We start from the raw sequence: 17,451 nt of genomic DNA, 5'->3' as shown, positions 1-17,451 counted from the left end.
TGAAAGCGTATACTAAAAGGAGAGTTAGAAACGTATGGATGAGGCATTACGTATGGTACTCGAGACGTTCCGCTTACCAGGCGAAGCTCAACAAATTGAGCGTGTCACTGATACATTTGCAGAAACATTTTTCAATGTTGAACCTTCCGGGATTGCGAACCTGAAGGCTGCTCAAATATTAGCCTTCTCGATCATCTTGTTGAACACAGACCAACATAACCCACAGATCAGGCATCAATCACGCATGTCTGCTGAACAATACATTCGAAACATACGTGGAATGAACGACAATAAGGATTTTCCAAAAGAATATCTTACAGCCATGTATGAGGCTATACAAAAAGATGAAATACTGATGCCAGACGAGCACGAAGGTCTCTTGGGTTTCAATTACGCTTGGAAACAGTTACAACACCGAGCTGCAGAGGCGGATCCTTTTGAACAATGCTCAACATCTTCTTATGATCATGCCATGTTCAAGCTAGTATGGAAACCTTTGGTAGCAGCAATTTCATGCGCGTTTAATACAGCTCAAGATGATGATACACTGGAGAGAGCAATCACCGGTTTCCGTCACTGTGCTACTCTTGCTGCACACTTTGAACTATATGATGCGTTCGACAGTATCGTCGTTAACTTGGCCACAATGACTGGATTACTTGATAATCACACATCGTTTGTACCTGACCCCATCGTAGACGTGGCTGGTCAGAAATATGTGGTGAGTAAGCTTGCGGTCAGATTTGGCCGAGACTATAAAGGACAACTCGCAGCCGTCGTCTTGTTCACAGTGGTTACGAGGTATGGAAATGCCCTTCGCAAGAGTTGGACAAAGGTGCTTCAGATCATTCGTAATCTTTTCCTCAATTCCCTTCTACCTAATTCTATGCTCAAGGTAGAAGACTTTTTATCTGGAACAACCAATATTCCACTCAAGCCAAAGGTACCAAAGCCTTCAAAACAACAAAACCGCAGAGATGGCTCGCTTCTATCCACGCTTTCTTCTTATCTTTTATCTCCTTATTCTAATGACGAAGCCTACAGCCGTGACCCGACGGAGGAAGAGGTGGAGATGACTATGTGTGCAGTGGATTGTGTATCTGCTTGTAAGCTAGAGGAACTGTTTACAAACATTACTTCAGTTAGCTTAGAAACCCATAAATGTCTACTGAGTGCCATACGTTCAGTTGGCTATGATAGTGAAGCAATGAAGAAATCAACAGTGACAATACCCTATGATCCAGCCACAGTTCTATTTTTGGAGTTTATGGTGACAATCACTGTACGCAATGCAGATAGGATAGAGGAATTATGGTATGGTGGTCTATCTTAAACTGGGCATGCTTTAATGCTTTATATTTAGGTCATATGCAACAGATTACATGTTTGGCATACTCGACTTTGCAGAGAAACAAAGCGTGCTCGTAGTAGAGCGAACTGTGGTTGGCTTATTAAGACTGTGTATCTGTGCTGCGGCTAGAAATGTGATGCTCGAAGACATTCTCAACTGTCTTCGTCTCTTGCGTGATTTCCCACCTACTGTCACACAAGCTGTAGCAGAACAAATGATGGCTGGCATATTCAATTTGTCATCTGCAAATTCAGAATATAGAAAGTAAGTTATTAAATGTATATAAAATCCTGTTAGTTAACTTTATAAAACAGCAATCCAGAATTCTTGAATCTTATCCTAGAAATCAAGCAGAAAGTGGCCAATTCTTTATAAAAAGAGAAAGCGAAATAAAAAATATTTATTACATGGTTATTGTTAAAGTTTAGAATAGTAATTGACTAATTAAACCAGCCATAAGCACTGCAGGTATAATAGAGGCTGATAGGCTAGATGCATCACTTGACTTGTTGGATGAATTAGATGATGAGGCAGAGTTGCTGGAACTGGAGCTTGAAGATGAGGATGTATTGTTGGGTCTAGAGACAGCGATGCTCTTGAGCTGACATTCAGCAGATGTACAGAGACAAGTGTTACCGATAGGATCCCACCAAGTAGTACTATTAAACAATGGATCAGCAAATAAAAAAATAGATCAAGCATTCAGCTACTTACTCGCAGTTATCGGGAATGGGGTAACGGAAGCCTGCGGTTCCATTTTGAGCAGTAGAAGCGGGTGTGGGGTTGTCTAAAGTGGGAGCTGATCCAGGACAGTTGAAACAAGTCTTGGTACTACTTTGGCCAAAATTACAGCTGTTGATCAAGTTATCATCAACGACACCATTGTGGTCATCGTCCAAGCCGTTACAGATCTCTTTGGGAATAACAGGTTGCTTACATTGCATGTAATCCTGCTTGCCCAATTCAGATGCCTTGACGGGGTTCTTCATCCATTGTAATAATTGTTGATTAGTGACGAACCAGACATCTTGCTTGGAAGCAATAGATTGAATGAAACTGAGGACGGCTTGGAACATATCCTTGGGATCAGGGAGACCAGGGTAAGTGGTCAAATGGGTTGGGTGAACGTAGATACCAAAAGGTTGTCGGTTTCCATTGTAATGTTTATCAAAAGCAGCGTTGCTCCCTTAATTCTATGTTAGTATCTTTTTTGGGGGCCAATGCTTTAAGAATATAACTTACATGCAGTAACATCAGCGGGACTGCCAGACAAATAGACATCCATTAATTGAGGAATAGACTTGTTATCAAGAACGGAATACATTGGAATTTCCCAAAGACCTGGCAACTTAACTTGACCAGCATTACAAATACCCGTCCAGCAGTCATTAGCCATACCATTATCAAGTGTGTATGGCCAGTAAGCATCATCAGTAACCGCGCTTGAACTTGAATCGTACAGGAAGCCTTGTTGGCTGAGGATGTTTAAGGTGTCTTTGGTGTAGTTCAAAAAGGGTGCACGGAAACCTTGAATCTTTGAGTTGGGAATGCCACCATAGGCATTCAACATGGATTTACAGGCTGCAATTTCTTGAGCAGAAGGTGTGCCTACGTGAGTGAAGGTATGGCTATAATGAAATGGTGTTAAACGTTCGCACAGGTTGATAATATCAAAAATAACTTACTCCGCAATTTCGTTGCCAGCTGCATACCACTGTTGTACCAATGAGAAATCTGTATACTGCATTGAAACGAACCTGAGATAAAAATAAAAAAGTAAATTTAGTACAATACCAAAAATAGAAATGTTTGCCACTTTACCAGGTACCGTGACCGGGGCAGCCATTAGGGTTACTGCGATGAATAAAAAGTCAATTAGAAAAAACAAGCTTAATATCCTAAAAATATCACAAAATCTTACGTAACATTCACCATTGACAGGGCTGTTTGTATTAAGGCAGGCTGAATAGAGTCGTCAAAGGTAACAGTAACAAACTGAAGAAAAAAGAGTGAGTATTGTTTTAGATATCTATTGTCTTTACTTTACTTGAGGTGTATCTTTAGGGTCTAATCCGCCTGGTGGAGACTGAGATGCACATAAACAGTTGTTGGCAATTTTACATGTATTAGGATCGCAAGAATAACTACCAGAGGTAGATTGTCCAGATCCAACAGGGACTGTGGCTCCTTCTTGAGCAATGACAGATCCAAATAATGCTAAGCTGATGCTTGCAATTAATGCTAATGATTTCATGATTGAAAGAGTATGAAAGGGAAAAGAAGAAAGAAAGAGAAAAAAAGAGTGTATTAAATAGACACTGGTTACACGGTAAATTTGGTCGGAAAAGTTGTTAAATGTAAGACAAGGCGAAAATCATCTCCTTAATTGGATCTTTAGCTCCTTTCTATTTTCCTTTTCTTTAACTCTTTCAAAATCCAGAATCTAGCCTCGGTCTGTTCTCTATTTTGCTTTATTTTGTTAGAGTTATCATGATATCAAAGCGCGGTCATCAATTCATTGTCAACAACACATAATGAAAACTCAGAACAATAGCAGAAAAAAAAAAAAAGAGGAAATCAGGCAATCTTAAAAATGCTTTATAAGAGTTGTAAAAGGAACCACAATGAAATATATAAGCTTTTGGTGCTTGTATATGCAAAGAACAGACGATAATGAAAAGGAACAGCAGGCACCTTACATGGTTCTTTCTCTCACTATCTCTCATATCAAACCTTCAAAGAGATACAGGTATGAGCCATGGTCATAGCTTTATTATTCCACAATAGAAAGCATCCGACTTTATTCCACATTATGACTGGGCTGCATTTTATTTCTTTGCACGCAGCAATCCTGTTTTGTTTGTTCTTCCAACAACGATCGCTCTGATCAAAGACGGGTATTTTATTGATTTCTGATCTAGATGGTCGTTGTTATTGAAATATATCTTGAGACCCACTTCTGTTTTACTCTTTTACATACAAGTCACAGCAAATCTCTTCATTGATCCACAACTTCAACATGTCTTTTACAATAAGGCAAACATGAAGCTAACCAGATAAAGAAAGAGAGATATAAATAAAAACAACTGGCTGTGTAATTAGGCTGAGCAAACGCATCTTTTATAAATAAAAAAAAAAGCCCACTTCTGCCGTATAATTAGAAACAGGCGTGTTTTCGTAATAAATTGATGTTTATTACATTCATTTAGCATTCTTTATTGTGTCTACGATCTCATCCATCTTTCTTGTATCAGCTTTTAATATACTTGCAATATGCAAAATACCCTGCTGGTCATCCTCGAGAACCTATAGATAACATGAGCTTATGTTTACATACACACACATTGTATATTTATACCTTTGCGATTCTATTGGTATCTTCTTCACTAACTGACCGCCAAACTTCATTTTTGTTATTCGCATCTGACAATGCTGCCTTGGCTGTTTGAAGTCGACTCCATAAATGAACCATTTTTGCATGAAGCTCTTCAGGACTATTATCTGGTGCTGCTAATTGGTTTAATTGTTCAAACGTCTTTTCCTCTTCTGCATTTAGTGGGAAATTTTTATAACGAAGAACTTGGCTATATCGAAGAAGCTATAAAAAGAAGGAATTAGTCGTTAGCGATAATGGTTGATATCACATTACTCGTAGCAATCGTTGAGTCAGGTTGATATGGCGACGTTTATGTTCTTCTAATTTCACCAATGTTTTAAGTAGATATTCGCGTTGAACTGATGCCAATCTTTGTCCAATTTCCTAAAATGTCGATTCAATGACAGGTGTTCACTTGACCCTATTTCTTTGTTACCTTTAGTTTGTCTTGATATATTTCATTTTGCTGGGACTGAATCTCCATACGTTTTAATATATCGTCAAATCCAACAGCCAAAACCGGCACTAGGCTGTTTGAGGGTAAATGATTTAATCGCACGCATATAAATTAGCTGTCAATAAAGCTTACCATGTTGGATCAGGATTCTTTCGAATAGCTTCATTCCACAAGTTTTCATCTTGATTAGGTGGACGAACATATAAGTGAACTTCATCGCGTGGTACCATGTTGTAAAAATAATGCTACAGAACAATTTAATACACAATAAGCAACATGGTTGATTATTTACTCTAAAGTGACAAAGAGGAGAAGTAGGATCAAAGTGTGCTCTGATAAGTGCAAGCTCTTGCCAAACTTTCTCTTGAACTTGTGGTTTATTCATTTGTTGTTGCTGCTGTAAACTTTGCATCCCAAAACCAGTCTGTTGTTGTTGTTGTTGCTGGTTACTGCCAAATGACCCAAATCCTCCAAACGTAGGCTTTGCTTGACTTGCATTGGTTGTCATTGTTGTAGCTGAAGGGTTAGAAAATGAACCAAAACCACTAAATCCAGTTGATCCAAACCCGCCTGTTGTGGTAGTAGTAGTAGTAGTAGTAGCCGTATTGCCAGCAGGTTGATTGGTTCCAAATGAAAAAGATCCAGTTGATGTTGCTGGCGTTTGTCCAAAACCAGTAGGTGCAGATGAAGTTGCTCCAAATGTGTTTCCTGCTGCTGATTTCTGGCCAAAGCCTCCAAAGCCTTTTTTTTAAAATTAGCATTGTTCAATGATGAGGTTCTATTCACATACCACCAAAAGAAGTACTGGTATTTGGTGTTGTTCCAAATAAAGTACCTGCACTTGTGTTGCTGCTTGTACCAGATAGGATACCAGCTGAGGAATTAGGGTTGGTTCCAAAAGTGTTGCTGCTTGGAGTGGCTCCAAATAAGGTACCAGCTGATGATTGTGTATTGGCTGTATTATGTTAGTATTTTATGGTTTTAAAAGAGGCCATCTATTCACCTGTGTTCCCAAACGTCACATTTGGTTGACTTGTCGATGTTCCAAACGCATTCATTCTCTACAAGTATTTTTCTTTCTTTTGTAAAGAAAAATGAAATATTTCAACGCGTAAATTTTCTTTACAACAAAAAACATATTGACAGTCACAGTAGCTCGGATAAAGAAGTTACTTATTGTTCTCAGTAACTAAGCTTACCTTGTAAGAATACAAGAAAAAAAAGAAAAGAAAAGAAAAGAAATAACTTATTGTACTATAGCCATAAAAGCTTCATTATTTCACTTTTGTCTTTTTTTTTTGGTGTATATTGTCTTGTTTTGAACCACCGATAAAGCAGAGTATTATTAAATCACTTTGTCTTTTTCTTTTTATATTATAAAAATGACAAGTAAGGCTTCCTTTATATTCTTTGCTATTACTTCTGGTCTATTTGCTGCATTTTCTTCTGTTTTTGCAAAATTGTTTTCTGATGAAAAGACAAAGCTACTCCATTCGTACATTCAACTGAGTTTTGTTCCTGAAGAGGTAAATACAAGAAAGAAAGGAAGAGAGGGAGAGAGAGAGAGACAAGAGAGTAATAATACTATAGGCAACCTTGCTTGCAACGCGAATCCTATTTTTTGCTTTTACATTTGTATGTAATTCAGTCATGTGGACCATGTTCACAAAAGCATTAAACTCTGCATCATCCTCAGTACAGGTTTCCATTGTGAATGGAGCTACCAACTTTAGTGCCTCTGTAAGCAAAAATTATCATTTTCTTGTAGTAAATTCGTTTAATTCTTGAATTTAGGCAATCTTGGGGTATTTAGTATTTAATGAACCCTTGACCGTACGATGGTGGATAGGTGCATGCTTTATCTTGTCAGGTACAATTTTATTATCAAAGTCACAAAAGGAAAAGAAGGAATAAAGAAGAAATCAATCTTTACAAAACTGTGCAATATAATCGGCAACTTGTTGACTGTGATCCAGGATGACCATATGGAGTGCATCTGGTATGATTACCTTTTGGCATTTAATATTACGCTGATGGTTGATCTCATAAAGATCCTCCATATCTTGTCTTGTAAGTACATCATGCTCAGGGATAATCAATAGCATTGGTATCTTAGTCACTGGCATGTCCTGCTCTACTAAAAGTGAGTTTGCTACTTCTGAAAAACATTGGTATAAGGCAAGATCTGATATCTGTGTCATTGCTCGGTTAATGTCTTCTTGAGACTTGGTCAATTTGGCAGATTGTACGATGGCCATTTTAGAATATTGAATTATGCTCAGCGTCGGAGGTTCCTGGTATTTCTTCCATTCTTCCCTTGATCGCAAAAGACCAGGAACAGTACATGCAATAGGAATTACACCCTTGAGTTCAACCTGTCGTTGTTTTGACCATTCTGGATCCTTTTCGTACCTAGACGCATATAGAAGGGACAGGACACCACCCATGGATAGTCCACTGATGTACAAGGGAATACGACAAGAAGAAGAAGGATAATATGAGTGCACAAGATGTGATAGGATATAGTCTAAATCATCCAATGCATCAACAAAGCGAAACTCGGTCTGTTGATCGTCTACAGGTTGAGATTGACCATGATAGCGAATATCACACGTGAGTACTCTATAGGACTGCTTCACCAAGACAGTCTTTAAGTCATCATAATGACTCAAGTCACCACCTGCTCCATGGATTAACCATATCAAAGGACTATCGACGCTATTTCTTACTCCATCGAATTGGTAATTCAATCTCATATTACCTCTTGTTATAATGACCATCTTGAGCTCAAGTGCGCTTCATTGCTCATCCACGAAATCCTTATTATTATATGATTATAGGTCTTTTGTTCGATAAATTAGGAAATTTCATCTACTTTGTATCAATTAAGGAGTGAAGCGCATTACGTTTTTCTTATTCATTTTCTTTATATTCAAAAAAAGAAACTTTATAGAGTATTCGATACACGACTCTTTGATTATGCATTTTAGAAGTATACCTTTTCCCTCCGCTCCACGTGTAATGCACTGCAGGGCCACTCTACGCGTACTTGTTACACGAGAAAAGTTTACCTCACAGACTTCTCGGGTTTTCTTTTTTCTTTTTCATTACCTGATTGTGTGAATTATGGCCAACCAACATTTACTTGACGACTGTATCTTTTGCAAGATTATCAAGTAATAATAATAATAATAATAATAAAGACACAGGTATGAACTAACTTTTTCTTAAAGAGGCGAGATTCCTTCTTGCAAGATTGCTGAAACGGACAAGAGGTAGGTCTAGAGTGAAAAAGGGACCAAAAAATAATGTATATTAGTTATGCTTTCCTTGACATCAACCCTTTGAGTGAAGGACATGCTGTGAGTTTAATAGATGCATATATCAAAATATAGATATCCTGACTCATCTATCCGTTTATAGCTCGTCATCCCCAAATGTAAATACTTTCCAAATACTGCAAAGAAAAAAAAACTCACAAATGATTAGACCATGCACAATTCTTCCATCAAGTACCTGATGATATCCTTGCAGATATGCTCCCATTAGCAAAAAAGGTTGCTATTGCTATTGGTTTGGAAGATGGTCAATACAATCTCTTGCAGGTAATGATTAAATCTAAGCTCAATGAACAAGTACTAATGATTATGTGTAGAACAACGGACCTATGGCTCATCAAGTAATACCACTTATTTCTTATCTTGTTTGTAAACTAATATTTCCTTAGGTCGTACCTCATGTTCACTTTCATATTATTCCAAAACCTAATCCTGAACAAGGTCTCAAGATTGGATGGCCTCAACAGCAGGTAACGCCGGATGATCTCAAGAAGACCTTGGAGCGTATCAAGGAAAAATTATAATTCAAACGGACATATTAAAGAATTGAATTTATATATGCTTATCAATAAATGATCAATTCATCTTGATAGTATAAGCAAATGACGCGAGCTCATATAGAATAGCATTTCCCTCCCTTCTTTTGTCGTGAATAACTACTTTGTTGATTATACATACAATGGATAACAGTAATGATCTCTCTCTTTTTCTTTTTATCACGAGTTTAAAAATATAGCTACTTTCAAAATCTAGAACTATATTCACAAGGGTTGTACATATGCACACCAATGTCTTTAAACCAGCACCGTGTCATCCATTTTATGAATAACTCTTTTGTCCAAGTGTGTCTGGGTAAAATTAAAAACCAAATCTGATTGGCTGAATCGAGGAATACCGTGTGAAAATGTGACTATGAAGAACGATTTTTTAAGTTGATAAAATACGGGATTTTTCCCTTATTTTTTTTTTTTTGATTTCTTTATCATGTTTGGCAGCATTTTGAGAAAAAGAGCATTGGGTCAATACAGACCCGCCTATTCTTTTACTAAAAGAATGATACCCATACAATCATTAAAGCATATGTCATCTACAGTCATGTCCAACACTGCTGAAGTTGAAGATAACCAATCAAACAACACATCCCCTCAAAACGATCATCATGCCGTCGTCTCTACCTTTGATCTTTTCTCTATCGGTGTCGGTCCATCATCCTCGCATACAGTCGGCCCAATGAGAGCAGCCAAGATTTTCATTAATGACTTGAAAGATCATAATGTACTAGATAAGGTCCATTCACTCAGAGTAGGTAATGAATTGCCGTATATGTTCATCATCCGCGGAATGGCTTATCTTTTTTTTATATATAAAAATAGACTTGTTTGGTTCCCTTGCGCTGACAGGTGAAGGCCATGGTACTCCTGAAGCTATCCTGATGGGAATTGAGGGTGAAGCCCCAGATACGGTTGAGACAGGTACAATTCAATCAAGAGTCAAAGACATCAAGACAAACAAATCAATTCGTTTGGACGGAACCCACAGGATCACATTTGACTATGATAAGCACATGGTCTTCAATTACTTCAAAACATTACCCCAACATCCAAACGGCCTTCGCTTTTGTGCCTATGACAAAAATGTCAACATGGTGGCAACCAATGAATACTTTAGTATCGGTGGTGGCTTTGTCGTCAACGAACAGACCCAATTAGATCACGGTGAGAATGTATATTATAAGCAGACAACGGAAAAGAATGTGGTGGCAGAACGTCGTGAACAGGATGTAGCTGTCGTCTCTTTGCCCTTTAGAAATGCTCAAGAACTGTTGGAGGTCTGTAAGCGAGAGAAAATGACGATTGCCCAGGTTGTGTTTGAAAACGAATTGAAGTGGAGCACTCCTGAAGCGATCAGAGAAAAGTTGCTCAAGATCTGGAATACAATGGACGACAGCATCCGTAACGGTGTCATGGCTTCTCCCGATGACTATCTACCTGGCCCTCTCAAAGTAAGACGTCGTGCACCTAGACTGTACAATAAACTATTGAAAGGATTATATGGCACCCCTATGAATGCAAGCAATGGATATCATGACACTCGCATCACTTCTTCACAGCAACTGCCTACATCAAATGAGCAACAACAAGTCAGCAGTCAGTATCCACTCGCACTCAGCTTTTTACCTAAAATGCCACGAAAGAAATTCGTCCTGCCAGCTCTTGACTATCTCTCGGTCTATGCCATTGCTGTTAATGAAGAAAATGCTTGTGGAGGGCGTGTGGTGACAGCGCCTACAAACGGTGCAGCAGGTACTATCCCTGCTGTCTTGAAATACTATCTCGAATTTATCTCGGAAAATCCAGAAAGAGATGTCATGGAGTTCCTGTTGACTACATCAGCCATCGGTATGCTGTTCAAACGAGGTGCCAGTATCTCTGCTGCTGAAGTTGGCTGTCAGGGTGAAGTCGGTGTAGCCTGTTCCATGGCAGCTGCTGGTTTCACAGCAGTGATGGGTGGTACAGTGGATCAAGTGGAAAATGCAGCAGAAATCGGTATGGAGCATAACTTGGGTCTGACGTGTGATCCAATTGGTGGTCTTGTACAGGTACCCTGTATCGAACGAAATGCTCTCGCTGCAGTGAAGGCTATTGCTGCAGCTCAATTAGCTCTGAACGGTGAAGGTGATCATCGAGTATCTCTTGATCAAGTTATAGAAACAATGAGACAAACTGGTCTTGATATGATGTCAAAGTATAAAGAAACAAGCCAAGGTGGTCTTGCTGTGAATGTGCCACTGTGTTAAATATATATATTTTTTTTTCATAATAAATAGAATTTTTTCAGATATTATTGGCACGCTGTAAGATCAATAACAATTATACTTTGGTTGGTTATCAATCTTTATTTTTTCCAATTTGACAACACGTAATAATACATAATATGAGCTTCTTCCTTTCGAGAGATATAAAAAGAGGGCAGGAGTATAGTATGGTCAACAGTTTATAAATAACACGTAATTGAAAAATTATCAGAGACTTAATATAAATAGATAAAACTGACAACATAAAACTAGAATAAAAAATAACATTTCTTTTTTTTATCTCTTTCTTCTTCTTGAAAAGAAACACAAATCAAGATGATGACTTTATAAAGCTATGCTTAGTATGGCGCTACACATTGAAAGGTTTTGTTGGAAGATATCATAGGTAGTGGGCAAAGGTAGCGCCCTTAAAATTAGTCTAGCTTCTGACGTATTTTCTAATGCATGTAGTGTTTCCCAAAGAAAATATGGTGATTTGCTTTCTTCTGAAGCCTCGTCCAATACAGCAGTTACTGGTAAGAACAAGGAAAATGGTGATTTGCCCGTTACTGAAACCTCATCGCATGTAGCTGCTGTGGTAGATCAAACTACCAATAAAAATGAGAGGTATGAAGCAGTTATGGATTTTGTAGCAAAATTCAAGCAAGACAGCTCCACAAGTACACCAAAGAAAAGAAAAAATAAAGAATGCCCTTTATTTCATTGTTATTCTTTATTCCCTTAAAAAATCACATATGCGCTTTCATAGGATTATTAATATCTCGCAGCTTTTGTAATTTTTAAAAAAAATAGAATTAGTTGTGTGGTCATTTTGGGCCACTGTACAATCTTTTCAGAAAGTAAAATCGCATTTTTGAAGTTTTTGTAATACAATTTATACGAAAAAACGACAAGTCAGTGCTACATCTCTTTCTAGAAATGGTGTACACTATTTCTAAAGGTAATGTCGTTGCAAGATATCATTTTTTGTATATTTTGTATTATACATTTTTAAATTATGCGACATTGCTTTTAGAAAAAAAGCCGTATTTCACTGCTTAATACAATTTCAACATCAGTCAATCTATAATAAGCCACTAGATATTTTTGCTTCTTTCTTGTGAGTTTGATCAGTCGTAAAATGGCACAAAGTAATCGTAGGTTGTTGTGTATGTGTATAGAGTACATTTATACTAAGTTCTTTTTATTCTATAACAGAAAAGCAACCCGTATCCAAATATGCTTATGCTCAAGACAGTGAACCAAAGAATGGTAATCATATTTTCATGTAACAATATAAACACCAACATTTATATGTATATATAGCAAAGGAAAGAATCCAAAGAGAGTTACAATTATTGCATGCACGAAAGCAAGCTATTGATTTGAAGAAAAAACCAACATCAACGACTGCAACTTCTATTCACAAAGTTAAGAAGGGAGGAGTGAAAAAAGTGTCTAATTCCAAAAAACAGAAAAAGATCGCCAAAGCATTAGCAATTGCTGATAAAGAAGAAAAGAGAATAGAAACAGCTGCAGAGAAGGCACGAAAGCGTAAAATGGGAAAATCAGCTTGGTAATTCTTTTAATTGTAAATATGTTCTTATAAACCGAGACCCAACTTATTTCTACGGACGACAGCCATGATTGGATTAACAATACCATCATTGCTTGTTCCCAGTGCTTGTCCTTGGCGCCATCTAATATATATCCATAATAAATTGTTAGTTCCCATATACAACATCTCTACAAACTTTTTTCTCTTTACCCCATAGCAGCCAACATGCGATGTCCAACATTATCTTGACTGATAGGCGCAACATTGTCACCAACAACTGTACCAGGAACTGGCATGGTCGTTTGTTTCTTATTATTTCCAGGTTTTTTAGTTGTGCCCTTGCTGTTCTTTTTGTTGCGATTCTTCTCCTTTGATAGTTCTGAAGGTTCATTGTGCTTTCGTTGACGACTTGTAACCACATCAATTGTTTGCTGAAGCTCTTCTATGTAGAGCTCAATTGAGCTACGGTTCTCTGGTATCTCTGTTTCAGATGTCTTCCTGATGACAATGTATCGGTCTGCTCCCTTGCCTGTGCCCTCTGACAGAAGATTATAGGCTTGAGCAAGGATGTGTACCTGTTTCCGTACATAAGGAGGCATGGGCCTAAACTCATAGCATGAGATGGAGCTGTCAGTTATGAATTCTCTTATGCGCCTATTAAATGTTTTAATACACTTTTGTTTAACAGTAATATTATATATATATATATATATACCTATCAATCTTTGTCAGATCAAAGTCTTGGTCATAAGAGTTGTTCTTCTTTTTCTTCTTGCTCTTCTTGTCTTCCTTTTGTTGCCTCGTCTTTTTCTGTTTTTGTTTTTCCTTTTTGGCTTCCTTTCTCTTTTGTTGCTTATCATACCATGAACGCATACCGGGACGTAAGCCTGGAGGAATTTCTGCCATTGCCCTTTCTAGAGTGTATCTAAAGATTTCAGGATCAACTTCAACATCATCATCCACTTGCTGACGGTTCTTTCTTTTTTTCTTGGTTTTATCCTTGACACCTTTCATGATTTGACCATGGATATTTTCTTTTGTCATCATTGCCTCTTCTTCTTCCATTTCTGTCAATATTCGTTGTGTATGATTGCTGCGGTCAAGATCATCATAATCATATTCTTCAAACTCAGGCTCTTCATTTTGATGTTGATCCTGCTGCGCAGACCATTGAAGGATATTATGGATATCGTCCTTATCAAATTCTGCATTCTCCATGTAATCTTCCATAATCATCATATCTTCTTCCAAAAGCTCATCTATTTCCGTATCTGAGAAATGCAAGAAAGTATCTTGATCATAATATTCTTCGTCTTCATCGTCGTCATCGTCATCATCTTCTTCTTCTTCATAATACTCAATATCATCATCATCTTCATTCTCTTCTGCAGAATGTTCTTCATAATATTCATTTTCATTAAGATATTCTTCTTCGCTTTCATCCTTTTCTTTTAAAGCACCATCCTTTGAACCTTCTCCCACTACATCCTCAAGACGAAGTGTGGTCATGGACCGAATAGTTTGATCTACGCTATCATCCTTTTCTTCTTCTTCTAATAACAACATCAACATTTTTCATTCCTTTTTTTTAATAATGCGAACCTTTTTCAAATAAGGTTGTGGCCTTTGTGAACTTGACGGGTGTGTGATATGATTTTTGTTTGACAGGCCGCTGTGAATGATGATTGTTATTTTTTTTAGAGTACTGCGGCTTCTTATTTTTGTGGCCTAAAGAATATGAATTATTTACAAAGGGTGCTCTTTTTGAAAATAAAGTAAAAAGTACCTTTCTTGCTTAATAGTTGAGGATCTTCTTGCTCTTCCTCAGAACCAAACTGCGCATAGAGTCGAAAGTCGTCCTCATAGTCAATTTTATAGGAGGGCTCATATAGAAAGCCATTTGCAGTAGGAATCATTCCACGTCTGCCACGATGACTGTTTCTTTTACCTCGCTGATTACGTTGTTGCCCTCTTTGACGTCCTGGCATTAGTTCTATACTGTTGTTATTAAAGAAAAAAGAAAGAAAGAAACAACAAAGACAAAAAGAAAAAAGCTGATTGATAAGGAGTGACAGCTTTATGCAGTAATGTTTAAAATGATTGGTTATAAGACATATAATGTGTGAGTGGTATTTTAAAGAGAGAAAGAAAGAAAGAGGTATATTCTAATGGACTATAACAATTTGACTTGCAGTTGTTCCTTCTAATCCTTGCAAATCACTGACACTTACTACGCTTCCACTATCGCTATTACTTCCTGAATGGTCCAATACAACGCTTTCTCTATTTCCACGATATCTTCTAGAGTGCCTTCTATTGTCATCCAAGTCTTCCAAGTCTTCGAATAAGCTGATAGAGCCTACTCTTGATAAAGTCATTCTTCGCCTATGATACATCACTTGCTTGAATGTATTCAATAATGTACTCGATGTCGATAATGACTTCAAATTGTTCATAAAGCTATAATAGCCACAGACAGCTATAATCTTATCTCTGCAAAATCTATCAATCGGTAGCCAAGGGTTGCTTGCAGGCGGTAATCGTAACCTGAATTCACAGACACGGAGGACGTTGCAGGAGACGCACTTTGTCTTTGGAGGCATTGGTACGTTGTTTGAACCACTCGATACATGGCTTGCACTTGAAGTGACAGAGGAAGAAGATGTTGTTGTCGCCGACATATAGCTTGTTGTAGAATAAGTGCCATTCCAGTACTGGATTTCGCACTTGTTCTTGGAGATAGCGTCCAGTAACTTCTTTTTGAACCAGGTCGACTTCCACCAGTTATTGTTTGACTGCTGAGAGAATAAACAAGGCTCGATATCTTCACTAAACACACGCTTTACAAATGAAGTAGAAGGTATAGGTTGATTGGAGGATGTTAGGGCCTTGAGATGTTGTTGAAATTCAGATAAAGCGTATCCGTCAATCTGAATCGTATTGTGTATCTGTTGTTGAAAGCTTGGAGTACGGCGGTGAGAAGAAAGACGCTTTTGCATACTACTGTTACCACTCATTGCTGTTGCTGCTGTTGTTGTTGTTGTTGTTGTTGTTGTTAGCATAGGAGCTGCATTCTGTTGAGAGAATCTTCGGGTGAACGTGGCTGAAGTGCTGACACTTTGATGTACAGCAGAGTCTAACTGAATCAGCAGTTCTTTCATCTCTTTCAGCTTCGAGTCTCTCACGTCCCAGTTGTCCAGTAAATGCGTAAACTTGTTGGTAAATTCACGATTGAGCTGTACGATATGGTCTCTTTCTGTAACTTCTTCCATCAAAATCTGATTCAAAGCCGAGAATAACTGTAAGGTGATGCCTGCAACATCTTCCTCCAGTGCTTCCTTATCTTGTTCGATATTGGATCTTATTTCTTCCTGTTCTGATAAGGCTGCTGCTAAGGATCCCAAGTCTCTCTTTAGGTATGCCTTTTGTTCTATTTGCTCGTCCAACTGTGCCAGCAACTGCTTACAGTTCATGCAAAACTGACTCTCTTCCTCATCTACGACATGAGGATGGTTATAGATGCTTTTTGTATTATATGTAACATGCGCGGAACCAGTTGAGGAAGAAGAAAGACCATCCATGAGGTTCAAAGGTTCTTCTTCGTTATGTGACATGGAATTATCTGGTATATCTTGTGTTCTTGATGACCACTCAACTACGGCGGCCTGTCTACGTTCGAGCTCACCTTCTTCTAAATCATCGGGTTCTTCTTGTTTTATGGTCTGTGCTTGTCTCAAATACTGCAAAGACAAGTTGACAGCAGACTTTACTTGTTCTTCGTCATTTATATTTAAATCAGATAATAAAATGATCGTTTCTTTACTGTTGAATTCTATTTTACTCAATTTGCTCGTCAAGTGGTTTATGTATTGGTCCTTTTGTGATAAACCAATGAGCCATTCATTTTTATCGTGTTCATATTTACAGTGAATAGTCTATGAATACAGGTTTAGTATAGAATAAAGATGATAAAAGATGTTTGTACAGATAAATCCTTTTCTAGTTCAACCACTCTAGATTCTAGTTTACTGATAATATCTTGTGCTTGTAATAAAAATGGTAAGACGTCTTCTTCTGTAAACTCCTGTTCAAAGAGACTTGATTCATATTCTTCTATTCTTGCTGACGGAATGGGTATTTCGTCTTCTACTGAACTCATCCCCTCCTTTTATGTATTATTCTAAGCTCAGGGCAAGAAGAAAAAAGAAAAAGAAAAATTATTTGTTTGTCAAGTGCTTATGTGTGTATAAAGTATCCGAGTAGATGCAAAAAAAAAAAGTTTATATTCAGCTTGACTTAATAAACATTCCTCTCTCTCTTCTCTTTTCTTTTTCTTTAATTCATTTATTCTTCATATCTTCTTATCCAACGCCTCCTTTCTCATGTTCAATATCCTCTCCGCTTCTCCTACTTTATCTCCCCTCTCCTTTTTGGGTTAATGTCGTCCTTACCTAAGACCATGAGTAAAAAAAAATGTGCAGCCTGAACCGCTGGTTTAAGCCCTCTGATTCGTACGGGGTAAGCATTTGATGTAGTACATTGCGTACTTTTGATATTGCAGCGAACCTATTGTTGAG

General features: G+C 37.7%; 8 protein-coding genes across 8 annotated transcripts in view; 3 read left to right on the top strand and 5 right to left on the bottom strand.

The window, feature by feature from the left end:
• Positions 1 to 2,010, top strand: part of RHIMIDRAFT_14345 (Sec7-domain-containing protein) — a 5,182-nt gene extending 3,172 nt beyond the window's left edge. Inside the window, exons 11-13 of the mRNA XM_023605725.1 lie at positions 29 to 1,314; positions 1,364 to 1,615; positions 1,666 to 2,010. Coding sequence (XP_023471669.1) covers positions 29 to 1,314; positions 1,364 to 1,615; positions 1,666 to 1,726 — 1,599 coding nt within the window. The 3' untranslated portion in view covers positions 1,727 to 2,010. The remainder of the gene's footprint in view (positions 1 to 28; positions 1,315 to 1,363; positions 1,616 to 1,665) is intronic.
• RHIMIDRAFT_243952 (uncharacterized protein) lies at positions 1,776 to 3,605 on the bottom strand (the record flags this gene model as incomplete). The annotated part of the gene is made up of 7 exons (XM_023610005.1): positions 1,776 to 2,010; positions 2,066 to 2,537; positions 2,594 to 2,979; positions 3,037 to 3,108; positions 3,173 to 3,205; positions 3,273 to 3,346; positions 3,399 to 3,605. 7 exons carry the CDS (start codon positions 3,603 to 3,605, stop codon positions 1,776 to 1,778), a joined length of 1,479 nt encoding a protein of 492 aa, XP_023471668.1.
• Positions 3,606 to 4,337: 732 nt separating this feature from the next.
• RHIMIDRAFT_288734 (uncharacterized protein) lies at positions 4,338 to 6,420 on the bottom strand. The gene is made up of 8 exons (XM_023613591.1): positions 6,188 to 6,420; positions 5,975 to 6,139; positions 5,477 to 5,925; positions 5,317 to 5,429; positions 5,164 to 5,257; positions 5,001 to 5,111; positions 4,710 to 4,949; positions 4,338 to 4,657 (listed from the first exon to the last, which is right to left on the bottom strand). The coding sequence occupies exons 1-8, from the start codon at positions 6,240 to 6,242 to the stop codon at positions 4,553 to 4,555; spliced, it is 1,332 nt and encodes a 443-aa protein (XP_023471667.1). The 5' UTR covers positions 6,243 to 6,420; the 3' UTR covers positions 4,338 to 4,552.
• A 686-nt stretch (positions 6,421 to 7,106) lies between these two features.
• Positions 7,107 to 7,964, bottom strand: RHIMIDRAFT_243950 (alpha/beta-hydrolase; the record flags this gene model as incomplete). Its single annotated transcript, XM_023610004.1, has 1 exon — positions 7,107 to 7,964. One exon carries the CDS (start codon positions 7,962 to 7,964, stop codon positions 7,107 to 7,109), a length of 858 nt encoding a protein of 285 aa, XP_023471666.1.
• Positions 7,965 to 8,079: 115 nt separating this feature from the next.
• RHIMIDRAFT_210878 (HIT-like protein) lies at positions 8,080 to 9,245 on the top strand. Its single transcript, XM_023607183.1, has 7 exons — positions 8,080 to 8,360; positions 8,418 to 8,459; positions 8,504 to 8,546; positions 8,608 to 8,623; positions 8,674 to 8,789; positions 8,840 to 8,863; positions 8,912 to 9,245. The coding sequence occupies exons 1-7, from the start codon at positions 8,311 to 8,313 to the stop codon at positions 9,044 to 9,046; spliced, it is 426 nt and encodes a 141-aa protein (XP_023471665.1). The 5' UTR covers positions 8,080 to 8,310; the 3' UTR covers positions 9,047 to 9,245.
• Positions 9,246 to 9,617: 372 nt separating this feature from the next.
• RHIMIDRAFT_195741 (L-serine dehydratase) lies at positions 9,618 to 11,319 on the top strand (the record flags this gene model as incomplete). The annotated part of the gene is made up of 2 exons (XM_023606066.1): positions 9,618 to 9,828; positions 9,896 to 11,319. The coding sequence occupies 2 exons, from the start codon at positions 9,618 to 9,620 to the stop codon at positions 11,317 to 11,319; spliced, it is 1,635 nt and encodes a 544-aa protein (XP_023471664.1).
• Positions 11,320 to 12,919: 1,600 nt separating this feature from the next.
• Positions 12,920 to 14,862, bottom strand: RHIMIDRAFT_233376 (uncharacterized protein; the record flags this gene model as incomplete). The annotated part of the gene is made up of 5 exons (XM_023607947.1): positions 12,920 to 13,016; positions 13,085 to 13,528; positions 13,590 to 14,427; positions 14,477 to 14,602; positions 14,661 to 14,862. The coding sequence occupies 5 exons, from the start codon at positions 14,860 to 14,862 to the stop codon at positions 12,920 to 12,922; spliced, it is 1,707 nt and encodes a 568-aa protein (XP_023471663.1).
• Positions 14,863 to 15,039: 177 nt separating this feature from the next.
• On the bottom strand, positions 15,040 to 17,033 carry RHIMIDRAFT_233375 (uncharacterized protein; the record flags this gene model as incomplete). Its single annotated transcript, XM_023607946.1, has 2 exons — positions 15,040 to 16,809; positions 16,860 to 17,033. 2 exons carry the CDS (start codon positions 17,031 to 17,033, stop codon positions 15,040 to 15,042), a joined length of 1,944 nt encoding a protein of 647 aa, XP_023471662.1.
• Between the last annotated feature and the right edge of the window lie 418 nt (positions 17,034 to 17,451).

The sequence above is a fragment of the Rhizopus microsporus genome, assembly GCF_002708625.1.
Source record: "Rhizopus microsporus ATCC 52813 unplaced genomic scaffold scaffold_1, whole genome shotgun sequence".
NCBI lineage: Eukaryota > Fungi > Mucoromycota > Mucoromycetes > Mucorales > Rhizopodaceae > Rhizopus > Rhizopus microsporus.
Note: the sequence above shows the minus strand (reverse complement) of the source record. Positions and strands in the feature narration are given on the sequence as shown.